This window comes from Rhinopithecus bieti, unplaced genomic scaffold, assembly GCF_001698545.2.
Source record: "Rhinopithecus bieti isolate Rb0 unplaced genomic scaffold, ASM169854v2 scaffold_17936, whole genome shotgun sequence".
In the NCBI taxonomy this organism is placed as follows: domain Eukaryota; kingdom Metazoa; phylum Chordata; class Mammalia; order Primates; family Cercopithecidae; genus Rhinopithecus; species Rhinopithecus bieti.
In genome coordinates, this window is record NW_016808913.1 from 93225 (window position 1) to 105863 (window position 12639).

Consider the following 12639-nt stretch of genomic DNA (forward strand, 5'->3'; position numbering starts at 1 on the left):
AGGATGGTCTCGATCTCCTGACCTCGTGATTCACCCGTCTCGGCCTCCCAAAGTGCTGGGATTACAGGCTTGAGCCACCGCGCCCGGCCGGAGATCCTTTTAAAAGACATCATAGGTCAGCACAGTGGCTCATGCCTGTAATCTTAACACTTTGGGAGGCCAAGGCAGGTGGATTGCTTGAACCAAGGAGTTTGAGACCAGCCTGGCAACATGCCAAAACCATGTCTCTATAAAATATACAAAAATTAATTGGGTGGTGGTGTGCACCTGTAGTCCCCGCTACCCGGGAGACTGAGGTGGGAGGATCACTCAAGCCTGGGAGGTTGAGGCTATGGTGAACCATGATTGTGCCACTGCACTCCAGCCTGGCCAGCAGAGAGAAACCCTTTCTTAAAAAGAAAAATTATATATATGTGTGTGTGTGTGTGTATGAAAGTGAACCTTAGAAAATGGCTAGTTTTTGACCAAATTGGGAGGGGTCAGGGGCCTTTGTTTATTTATTTAGGCTATTGTATATCTAAGCATTTGCTAGACCTTAATTTATGGTTAAAAATATTTTTAATATAAAATAGAATTCAAAGCCAATACCACAAGTATAGCTGTGCGAGATGTCACCTTCTGCTTCTGAGATATGCTTTAAGATATCTGCAGTCAGACTTATTCTTTTAAGAACACTCAGCACACTAATCTGTCACGGTTTCCCTCAAGGGAAATAGTAAAAGTTGTCCTGGGGTCCTCAGAGCTGCTGCACTTTTCCATGTCCTACATCATGTCCAATTTTCAATGGTTTTTACAATGTTTTTGTTTTTGTTTCTTTGCATCACACAACATGAGGGGCCGAGTTCTAGGAGTGCTTAGGTGAGATAATTAGTCTCTATGAAGTAGAATTCTGAAAAAATCCATTTCATATCCACTGAAACAGTGCTTAAAGCTCCAGATAGGAATTTAGAACTAACCATTGTATCTGCAGAAATACTGCCAGGATTTCTGGATGGAACAAGTACCGTGTCATACCCAAGGATTTCTGTAGTAGCTTCCAATACCTGATTGTGAACTTTTGCTGACTTATCTGCATCAGAATTATCTAGAAAGCTTATTCAAAATAACGATAGCGTTTTCACCTGCTCTCTGAAGATTTTTATGCAGGTGGTCTGAGCAGGGCCCCAGGAATATTTTAAATCCACTACCCAGCTAATTCTAAAGCAGAAGCCAGTGTTGGGGCCACCACTCTGGTACTTGATCTGTTTCAGGAGGCAGAGGATCAAATGACTACATTCTCCTTTCTGTGATGCAAACATGAGGGATATTATAGTATTAAAGATAGAACACTGACCTTGGAATCAGAAAATCTGACTTTATAGCCTACCTTTCTCACTTAATAGCTTTGTAATTTTGAGCCTATCATCAATTTTCTCTAAGCTTCAGTTTCTCATCTGTAAATTATTCATATTCCCATTTCCTTTATGTGTGTTCACTTTCTATTTTACATTAAGTGATCATTTTAAAGCAGTGGTTGTCAAGTTTTAGCTGCAGCAAAATTTTCAAATGGGGTTTTAGAAACACAGATTGCTGCCCACTCCTCCAATTATGATTCAGTAGGTCTAAGGTGGGATCTGAGAATGCACGTTTCTAGCAATTCCCAGGTGATTCTGATGCTGCTGGGAAACCACACTTTGAAAACTGCTAGTGTAAAGCATGATCATATATATGATAGCTTTTCAAACTGTTAATAATGCCATGAAAAGTAAAGATATGATATAACTCCCCCCCACAAAACTGACAATTATTTTACCTTCTATAACTGAGCAAATGATTAGACATCTAAGCAAATCATGAGGATCTGAACATTTTTCTATATTTATTTCTGTAAGAAATATACGTCTAATTTCTATAAGAAATTCACTCACATTGCATTCTAGCTGGGAAAAGATAATATCTCATGATGGTTTTGATTTTCATTTCGCTATTGACTAGTGATGTTAAATTTTTTAATGTACTTGTTGACCATTGTGTGTCTTTGAGAAATGTCTGTTCAGATCCTTTGCTCATTTTCCAATCATACTATTTGTTTGTTTGTTTGTTTGTTTTTGCTGTTGAGTAGATTTGCTACCATTTTTCAAAGCAAACTGGTACAAAACTGCTTGTGGATTATGCTAACCAATGTGTTAATATTCGTGTGTTTTTTGTTCTTTTATTTATGTTTTATTTAGTTGAACCAAGAAGAAACAACAGAACAGCAGAAGGTAAAATGTCCACACTGTAACAAGGAAATAGATGAGATCCTTAACATTGAAGCAATGGAGCTGGCCAACAGGCGTCTCTTGTCGGCACAAATGGTATTGTGTTATTCTCTTTTGAAATTATTTTGGCTAAAATTATATTGAAAATTCCTCCTTTATAAAGACATCTTGATCATGCTCACTTAATAGATTGTTTACAAAAGCAAAGGGAAGTTTGACATTGCCTTAGGAGTCTGCTTGATTGCAAAAAATAAAATGAAAGAAAGAAAGAGAGAGAGAGAGAAAGAGAAAGAAAGAAAGAAAGAAAGAAAGAAAGAAAGAAAGAAAGAAAGAAAGAAAGAAAGAAAGAAAGAAAGAAAGGAAGAAAGGAAGGAAGGAAGGAAGGAAGGAAGGAAGGAAGGAAGGAAGGAAGGAAGAAAAGAAATTCACTCACATTAGCTTAAGTAGAGTGGTTTATTTATGAAGAAATGGCAATTTCACAGATCCCAATGGCAGAAATTGCAACTGGGGTTAAACTTCAGATGTGTTATGCAATCAGTTCTGTGACATTGCCCATCTCTGGATCCAAGCCAGTTTTTCATGTAATGATAGAGCCAAATCCTCTAATAACTAACAGAAGAGGGTATTATGTTTTCATTCAAATCTTGGCTAAAAATTAGAGAAATTCTGTAACACAGCAGCATACAAACTGTTGGAAGTTTTACCTTTTCAAACTAATATTTTATTCCAATATGAAATGTAAATTTAGGGTCAAGAGGGTAATTTTTATTGCTGTTGTTTTAATTGACATATAATTATACATATTTATGAGGCACAGTGTAAAATTCCAATACATGTATACATGTGTCATGATCAAATAAGGGTAATAAGCATATAGATCACTTCAAACCTTTATTGTTTCTTTAGGTTGAGAATGTTCAAAATCTTGTCTTCTAACTATATGAAAAAATACAATAGATTATGGTTTACTGTAATCACCCTGCAGTGCTGTAGAACACTAGAATTTATTCCTCCTATCTAACTGCAAGTTTGTATCTGTTAACCAACCTACTCCTGCTAGTTGCCCCCTGTCCCTCTACCCTTCCCAGCCTCTTGGAGCCACTATTCTACTCTACTTTTATGAGGTCAACTTTTATAGTTTCCATATATGAGAGAACAAGCAGTATTTATTTTTCTGTGCCTGACTTCTTTCACTTAACATAATGTCCTCTAGTCTTATCCACGTTGCCACAAATGAAAGCATTTTATTCACTTTTGTGGCTCAATAGTATTCTGTTGTGTAAATATACTACATTTTCTGTATCCATTCATCTATTGATGGGCACTTAGGTTGATTGCTTATTTTGGCTATTGTGAATTGTGCTGCCATAAACATTCCCCATATATAAACATTGTATTCTACCCGGGAAAAGATAATATCTCATTATGGTTTTGATTTTCATTTTCCATTGAGTAGCGATGTTAAATTTTGTATGTACTTGTCGACCATTTGGGTGTCTTTGAGAAATGTCTATTCAGATCCTTTGTTCATTTTTAAATCGTACTATTTGTTGGTTGGTTGGTTGGTTAGTGCTGTTGGGTAGTTTGAATTCTTTGCCTATTCTGGATATTAATGCCTTAGTAGAAGAATACTTTGCAAATATCTCTTTTCATTCTGCAGGTTGTCTCATTATTCTATTGATTGCTTCCTTTGCTGTGCAGTTGTATTTTAGTTTGATATAATCTCATGTGTCCATTTTTTCTTTTGTTTCCTGTGCTTTTGAGATTATAGCCATGGAATCCTTGCTCTGTCCAATGACCTGAAGTGTTTCTCCTCTGTTTTCTTCTAGTGATTTCATAGTTGTGAGTCTTACATTTAAGTCTTTAATTCATTTTGAGTTTATTTTCATATAAAGGAGAGACAAGGGTTTAGTTTCATTCATCTGCATGTGACTATTAATCCCAACACTATTTATTGAAGAGACTCTTCTTTCCCCAGTGTACATTCCTCATGACTTTGTTGAAAATCAGTTGGCTATAAATAGGTAATATATTTCTGGGTTTTCTATTACGTTCTATTGGTCTGTGTGCCTGTTTTTATGCAAGCACCATACTGTGTTGGTTGCTATAGCTTGTTGGTTGTAGTATATTTTGAAGTAAGGTATTATAATGTCTCCAGCTATGTTCCTTGCACTCAAAATTGCTTTGGCTACTCGAGGTCTTTTGAGGTTCCAAACAAATTTTAGGAAGGTTTTCTCTATCACTGGTATTTTGCTAGGGATTGCATTGAATCCGTAGGATTCTTAGGGAGTATGGTCATTTTAACAAGATTTGTTCTTCCAATATATGAACATGGAATGTCTTTCCATTTTTTGTGTTCTCTTCAATTCCTTCATCAGTCTTTTGTAGTTTTCATTGTAGAGGTCTTTCACTTTCATGGTTAAATGTATTCTCATGTATTTTTGGTAGCTATTATAAATGGGATGTATGCTTTGATTTCTTTTCACATAGTTAGCTGTTAGTCTGTAGAAATGCTACTAATTTTGTTTGTTAATATTGTATCCTGCAACTTCATTAAATTGGTTTATCAGTTCTAGGAGTTATTTTGTGGAGTCTTTAGCTTTCCTAAATATAAGATTTTAACTTACCCTCATTCAGTATGATGTTGGCTGTGGATCTGTCATATATGGTTTTATTGTATTTAGGTACATTCCTTGTATATCTACTTTGTTGGGAGCTTTTATCATGAAACAATACTGAATTTTATGAAATGTTTTTTGAGTCTATTGAGATGATCAAATGGCTTTGGTCTTTCTGTTAATGTGATGTCTCATGTGTGTTGATTTGTGTATGTTTAAATATCCTTGCATTCCTGGGATAAATCCCACTTGATCATAGTGTATAATATTTTTGATGTGCTGTTAGATTTTGTTTGCTAGTATTTTGTTGAGGATTTTTGCATCTGTGTTCATCAGGGATATTAGCCTATAGTTTTCTTTTTTGTTGTGTTCTTTGCTTTTGGTATTAGGGTAATGTTAGCCTCATAAAATGAGTTTGGAAGAATTCTTCCCATTCAAAAATATTTTTTTCTTGGGAGATTTTATATTACTGCTGCAATCTTATAAGTCTTCATTGGTCTATTCGGACTTCCTATGTCTTCCTGGCTCAATTTCAGTAGGTTTATGTGTCCAGGAATTTATCCATTCCCTCTAGGTTTTCCAATTTGTTGGAGTATAGTTGTTCATAATAGTCTGTAATGATGCTTTGAATTTCTGTGGTCTCAGTTGTTGTGTCTAGTTTTTCACTTCTGATTTAATTTACTTGTATCTTCTCTCCTTATTTTCTTAGTCTAGTGGTTTGTTAATTTTTTCGTATTTAAAAAACAACATTTGGTTTTATGGATCTTTTATATTATTTTTGGTGTCAATTTCACTTATTTTACTTCTGATTTTTATTACTTCTTTCCTTGACCTAATTTGGGGTTTGGTTTGTTCTTGCTTTTTTAGTTCTTTGGGGTGCATAATTAAGTTGTTTTTGGAACTTTTAGTGTGTAGTGTGTAGGGGGGAGGGGGGATGGAGTCTTACTCTGTCACCCAGGCTGGATTGCAGTGGTACAATCTTGGCTCACTGCAACATCCACCTCCTGGATTCAAGCAGTTCTACCTGAGCCTCCTGAATAGCTGTGATTACAGGCGCTTGCCACCACACCTGGTTATCTTTTGTAATTTTAGTAGATACGGGGTTTCACCATGTTGGCCAGGCTAGTCTCAAACTCCTGACCTCAAGTGATCTGCACACCTCAGCCTCCCAAAGTGCTGAGATTACAGGCATGAGCCACCACACCTGGCCCTCTATTTTTTTGATGTAGAAGTTTATTACTATAAATTTCCCTCTTAGTGTAGCTTTTGCTATATCCCATAGGTTTTGGTATGTTGTGTTTCTATTTTTGTTTCAAAATAAAGAATTACCTTCTTAATTTTTTTCCTTGATCTATCAGTGGTTGAGGAACATGATTAATTTCCATGTGGTTGTACAGTTTCCAATGTTCCTCTTGTTACCAATTTCCAGTTTTATTCCCCTGTGGTCAGAAAAGATACTTGATATGATTTTAATTTTTTAAAAATTTGGGGGGTTTGTTGTGTGACCTACCATATGCTCTATCCTGGAGAATGATCTATGTGCTGATGAGAAGAATATGTATTCTGCTGTTCTTGAATGAAATGTTCTGTCTATAGTGCAGTTTAAATCCAATGTTTCTTCGTTGATTTTCTGTCTAGATAGTCCTTCCAATGCTGTGAGTGGGATTTTAAAGACCCAACTATTATTGTACTGGAGTCTTTCTCTCCCTTCAGATCCAATAATTTTTGCCTTATGTATCTGAGTGCTCTGGTTTTTGGTATTTGTATGTCCTCTTGCTGATTTGATCCCTTTATCACTATATAGTAAACTTCTTTGTCTCTCTTACAGTGTTTTACTTAAAGTCTATTTTATCAGTTATAAGTATAGCTATATAACTACTCCTAATCATTTTTGGGTTCTGTTTGCCAGAAATATCTTTTTTCACCCCTTCACTTTCAGTCTGTGGGTGTCATTACAGGTGAAGTGACTTAGTTGGGTGTCACTTCAGTGTGTAGTTGGATCTTATTTTTTTAATCAATTCAGCCAGTCTATATCTTTTAAATGGAAATTTTAATTAGTTTACTTACAGGGTTATTATTAAAAGGTGAAGACTTATTCTTGTCATTTTATTAGTTGATTTTTTGGGGGGGAGTTGGTGTGTATTTCTTTTATTTGTTTATCTTTGAAGTTTGGTGTTTTCTGTAATAATAAGGTTTGATTCCTTTTTCTTTAAGATTTGTGTATCTGCTCTATCATTGGCTTTTACATGTTTTTACAATCTTAGTTCTTTTGCTTCCAGATATTGGACTTTTAAACATTTCTTGTGAGTCCAGTCTAGTGATGGTGAATTCTCTCAGGTTTTATTTGTCAGGGAAACACTTGATTTCTGAAGGATAGCTTTTCTGGATATAGTATTCTTGGTTGAAAGTTTTTCTTTTTTTGGTCTTTCATCACTTCAACCATATTATCTTATTATTCTCTTCTGACCTATAAACTTTCTGCTGAGAAATATGCTGATATTCTAATGGAGATTCCTTCATATGTGACTTGACACTTTTTCTATTAAAATTCTCTCTTTGTCTTTGACTTTTGACAGTTTGACTATAATGTGCCTCAGAGAATAATTTTTTAGGCTGAAACTTTTGGGGGATATTTGACCTTCCTGGATCTAGATATCTATATCTTTTCAAAAACTTGGAAGTTTTCTGTTATTACTTTATTAAATATATTTTCTATGCCTTTTCCCACCTCTTCTTCTTAGATTCCCGTAATGATAACATGTGTTTGTGTAATGATGTCCCATAGGTCCCATGAGCTCTCTTGGGTTCTTTGGCTCGCTCTTTCTTTCTTTCTTTCTTTCTTTCTTTCTTTCTTTCTTTCTTTCTTTCTTTCTCTTTCTTTTCTTTCTTTCTCTCTCTCTCTTTTTTCTTTTCTTTCTTTCTTATCTATGTATCTTTCTCTTTTTCTCTTTGTTCTTTCTCTTTTGTCTGACATGGCTATTTGAAAATATCTGGCTTCGAGTTTACAGATTTTTTTCTTTCTGTTTGATCTAGTTTGTTATCAAAGCTCTCAATTGTTTTTTTTTTTTTCGTTCGTTGAATTAGCTCCAATGTTTCTGTTCGGTTATTTTTTTTTATAATATCTATCTTTTTGTTGAATTTCTCATTCACATAATGAATTGCTTTTCTGATTTTATTGTGTCTGCTGAGTTTGCTTAATATCATTATTGTAAATTCCTTTTTAGGGAGTTTCTACATTTCCATTTATTTGGGACCAGTTGTTGGTGAACTATTGTGTTCCTTTAACAGTGAAATATTTTCTTGCTCTTTCATGTTTTTTGTGTCCTTGCATTGATGTCTTTAGATCTCGTGAAACACTTGCCTCTTTCAATTTTGTATAGTGGCTTTCATGGGAAAAGACTCACCTGCAGATATGTCCCAAGGTATCAGTTGGGTAGGGTGCATTAGTTTATACTGGGTGGATACAATAGCATAGCCTCAATACAGTTTCTTCAGTTACAGTCAATGTCATTGATGCCTGTGAGTGCCTCAGTTGCTTAGGCTGCAGAAGTTTGTGTGGCTGGTATAACTATGTGGGGTCTGCTCCCTTGTGAATGAGGGAGCTGGCTATGCTACCATGGGTAGAGAACCAGGATCATCTGTGATCTGGGGGAAGTGCAGGGACTGGTCAGTCAGCATCTCTTCTCAGGTGCTACTCCCTTGAGGGCAGTGTTCCAGGCTGATCTTCACTCTGGGGAAGCAAGGGGCTGGTTAGCCAGCAGCTCAGCTCATATGCTGCTATCCTTGAAATTTTGCTTTTTAGTGTAGTTAATTTTCCTTGTAGGCAAATCTAGTAAACCTAGGTAATATTTTTTAGGCTAAAGACTGTGATTTATTCATCTGAATGTCTTCAGTGAATCCCACAATGTGTAGTACCTAGTAGGCGCTCAATTAATATTCACTCAATTAATTAATCTGAACGTCTTTGGAGTATTCTAGGTTTATTATAGGATCTAATAGCTCTTCTATTTTGATATCTCAATTCTTCTCTTCTTTCACTCCTCTGTTGCTGTTTAATTTCCTTTTTTTCTTTGTCTTTTTCTTTTCCTTTGCCTGCCTGCTTTCCTTTCTTTGTTTCTTTCTTTGAGATAGATATCATTTTTTGTTTATTTCTGTCTGATAAACTAACTTCAAAAAGTATCTAATTTTGCCTTGCAAAATTATATAAACATCAATAATACTCTCTAACTTTCTAACTAAAATGTTAACTATAGGTGTACTTTTAGATGTATTTTTAGAGTAGCCACATGTTTTCATTTCCCTTTTCTCAATCTACCTCTACGTTCATTTAAAAAAGAAAAAAAATTGCTTACTAGGCCTTGTACCCATGGCTGGAACATGAATTTAGTTCAATGTTCTGAAACTTCTTTGTGCTCCTCTTCTATTTTTTGAGAAAATGTTTCTCTGTGTTGCTCAGACTGGTCTGAAATTTCTGAGCTCAAAGAATCCTCCTGCCTTAGTCTCCTAGAGTACTTCCCCTCTTTTCACTTTTATACTTTAAGTTTTGTTTTAACGATTATGCTTATTATTCTTATAAACAAGAAGCCATTTGTAGATATGTTTTATTACATATTTCATTCTTTTATATATTGATATTATAATTTTCACTGATTATTTCCAATAATATTCCCAGTTGAGAATATCTTTGAAATGTATTTTTCAATGGTTTGGCTAGTGTCTCTAGTGTAATTTTATAGAAAAAAAATTGATCAGTAAATATTTAAAGATGTTTCAGATAGAAAAATAGGAGTTTTATCCAAGTAATGATATATTTATATGAAGACAAAGGGATGATTTTATGCAATTAATAAATTAATATTTATGAAATTAAATACAGCTTTCTTTTTTGTTTGGATACCTGTAGAATTATTTCTATTTCCTTGTAACTTAAAAATGTTATGAGGCCATGTCTTTTAGTCACTTCCCAATTTTAATTTATTTCAGGAAAATATGGTGCTCAAGAACCCACAAAATAAATGAAGGAGACTTCATTTTGAGTCTTGTTTTTATTATTAATATGATATGTGACTAAGGACTTATCTATTTAGTTTTTATTCTCCCGATCTATAAAAGGGGAAACTTATGGTGACTGAATAAGTTTTTCACTTGTGATATTCTATGTTTTCTGCAATGTACACTCCATGTAACTTTTTGATTTATTGCCTCAAATGTTTGGGTTCTACTGTTATATTTTGATCATTGATTTTGTGCTATTGTTATGTCTTAATCAAGAAATCCCACTTTTCAAAGTAGATTGGACTTCTCTGCTCCGTTCTCTAGATCCTCATTTCACTTAATATCTTCCGAGTTCTTCTTAATTTTAGATATATTTTCATGCTTATCTTGATTTGTTGATTTGGTTTCTGCATTCCCATTGGGAAAGATAATTTAACAATTAACATCATCTGGTATCTAATTGCTTTGGTATTTGTATTGCTAAGCTTTCACGAAATCCATATAATCTTCAGCTTCCTCATTTTTTCACAAACTACAATTCTTATCTTGAAGATACTAAGAATATTTTGATTTAATATTGTTTTAAACATATTTTAATGATATTTAAGGAGAAGAGTGCTACTCTATTGAATTCCTGTAATTATGGGAAAAGTTTTTTCATCCCACATCCTCAAATGTCATTGCTGTTTCTTTCTAGTATTTGCCCAAAACAAAGCAGTGTTTAATATTCAAAACTGATCGTGCAGAGAGAATCCCTGCTGCAGAACCTAGAAATCTTTGGTCATATAATAAATTTCAGTTAAGGAAGTTGGTCTACACAGTGATTCTCAATAGTGTTCAGCACATGAATGCCAGGAACAGTGTCAGATACTGGTTTCCACATCATCAGACATAGTCCCTGAAGCTCAGTAGGCTCTTTACATATATATTGAATGAAGAAGTGACTGCATTCTGCCAAACAGTAGCAGTCTCTTATTATAATATTCCTTATAAATTATAAAATTTTCTATAAATAATTATATAAGTTACAAAGCTATAATAATTTTAATTCTTATCACAGATGAGGCAGCAGAGCCTTGTTGAGGAAATATTTGAGAAAATTCAATTAAATAAAGATGTATAGTAGGATTTTTTTTTTACTGTAGGGTTTCTCAGAGCCTTTAATATTCATTATTAACTTCTGAGATGTGGATATAGCTTGCAGCAGTTCCCAAACTCATTTGCCAACAAGTTCAATTTGTTTTTTGAAAACCTAATTCCATGTCTAGAAGAGCTCTAGTTTCCTTCAGAACCAGTGTGGCTCCACCCAAAGCCAAGACCTACCTTATCCAGTAATCTTATAATCTGAACTCCATAGAAAGATCCTTTTTACAAACATACCAGATTGTGTGTTTTTACTTCTTTATCACACATTTTTTGCCATCAAGATTGTAATAAGTAGTCATTGCTATTCATGCTATATAATGACTTGAATTAATATTTCTTTTAGGCAAGCTACCAGAGACAATACAAGAATGAGATTCTGTCCCAGAGTGCTGTCCAGGTGTTGGTAGGTGCAGCAGGAAGTTTTGGTGAGAAGAAGGGAAAGTAAGTATGTTCTCAAGAGATGGCTTCTATTCTAAGCCACAGCATTTAGGCAATTACCCAAGTGAGTTTTCTTGTTTTTGTCTGGTAACTTGGCTCCCTCTACTATTAACATTAATACTCTAGTATTACAGAAGAGCTGCCTGCTCTGTATCCAACCCTCAGGCCAAACTATCTATTTTCAGTTTCCCAAATTTGCTACATTCATTCATACCTCCATGATTTTGAACAAGCTGTTCCTTCTGACTGAAACTTTCTTTGGTTCTTTGTCCTCCCGCTGCCAAAAGGTAAGCTATGGTAAAGAACTCTTCCTTTTAGACAGTTTGAATGCCAGACTAAGTAAGGGTGAAGCCTTCCTTAATCCCTCCAGCCACATCTTCCCCAATACATAGGTGTTACTTCAACATCTTCTCTTAATACTCAGCACACATTTGTAATCTTATAGTGATTTCTTTAGATATAGGTCTCCAAAATAAGCTTGAGTTCCTCAAAATTAGTTTGGGGAGTACCCTCAGATCATCCCCTGTGGAGGAATGCTAGATCTATGATTGGGCAAAGAGAGGGGTTAAACTGCAATGCAATTGCATCAATGTCCACCCAGACATACCTTCTCATTCTAGACAACAGTCCTGAAGACACCAAAATTCTCTGCTTAAATTATCCTAAGCTTATTTCCAGAGTCTATTTGGGCCTCTACTCCTGGTCCATCATCCCATGAGCAAACCAGGTCTTTGGTGTGCATACCCCTAAACCTGAAGGTTGTGCCAACCTTGTGTTAAGTCACACGTATAACATTGTGGTACACTGAAGGATAAAGTTAGATGTTAGAAAAGAAGCAGCCAGAAATTAAGGCATATTTGCATTTCAAGTACAGACTTTCAAAGTAACTAAGAGTTTTCATCTTAAACCTAGTCATACAAATCATTATGACATTGTATGTGTCATGATAGGAAGATGAAATATATCTTATTTTAAATTTTGTTTCCTTGATTTATAATGCTTGAATATTTTCATCTGTGGTACCAGGGTCTCCATTTGTCCTTTTGATCCAGGTCCTTCCAATGCTTTAGGTGACCTAGTAAAGTTGCGGGAGTTGAAAGAGAGGGCTGGGCAAATGTGATCAATTCAAAACAATACCATGCATATTTTAAAGAAGAAGGGTGCACATTGTACAGTGGAAGTTTTTTTTTTTTTTTTTTTTT

The 12639-nt window shown here is 34.8% G+C and overlaps 1 protein-coding gene across 1 annotated transcript in view; it reads left to right on the forward strand.

Moving 5' to 3' along the window:
* The window catches only part of SLC9C1 (solute carrier family 9 member C1), a 138676-nt gene that overhangs the window by 57585 nt on the left and 68452 nt on the right, over nt 1–12639 (forward strand). Inside the window, 2 exon segments of the mRNA XM_017887792.1 lie at nt 2211–2336; nt 11343–11440. Coding sequence (XP_017743281.1) covers nt 2211–2336; nt 11343–11440 — 224 coding nt within the window.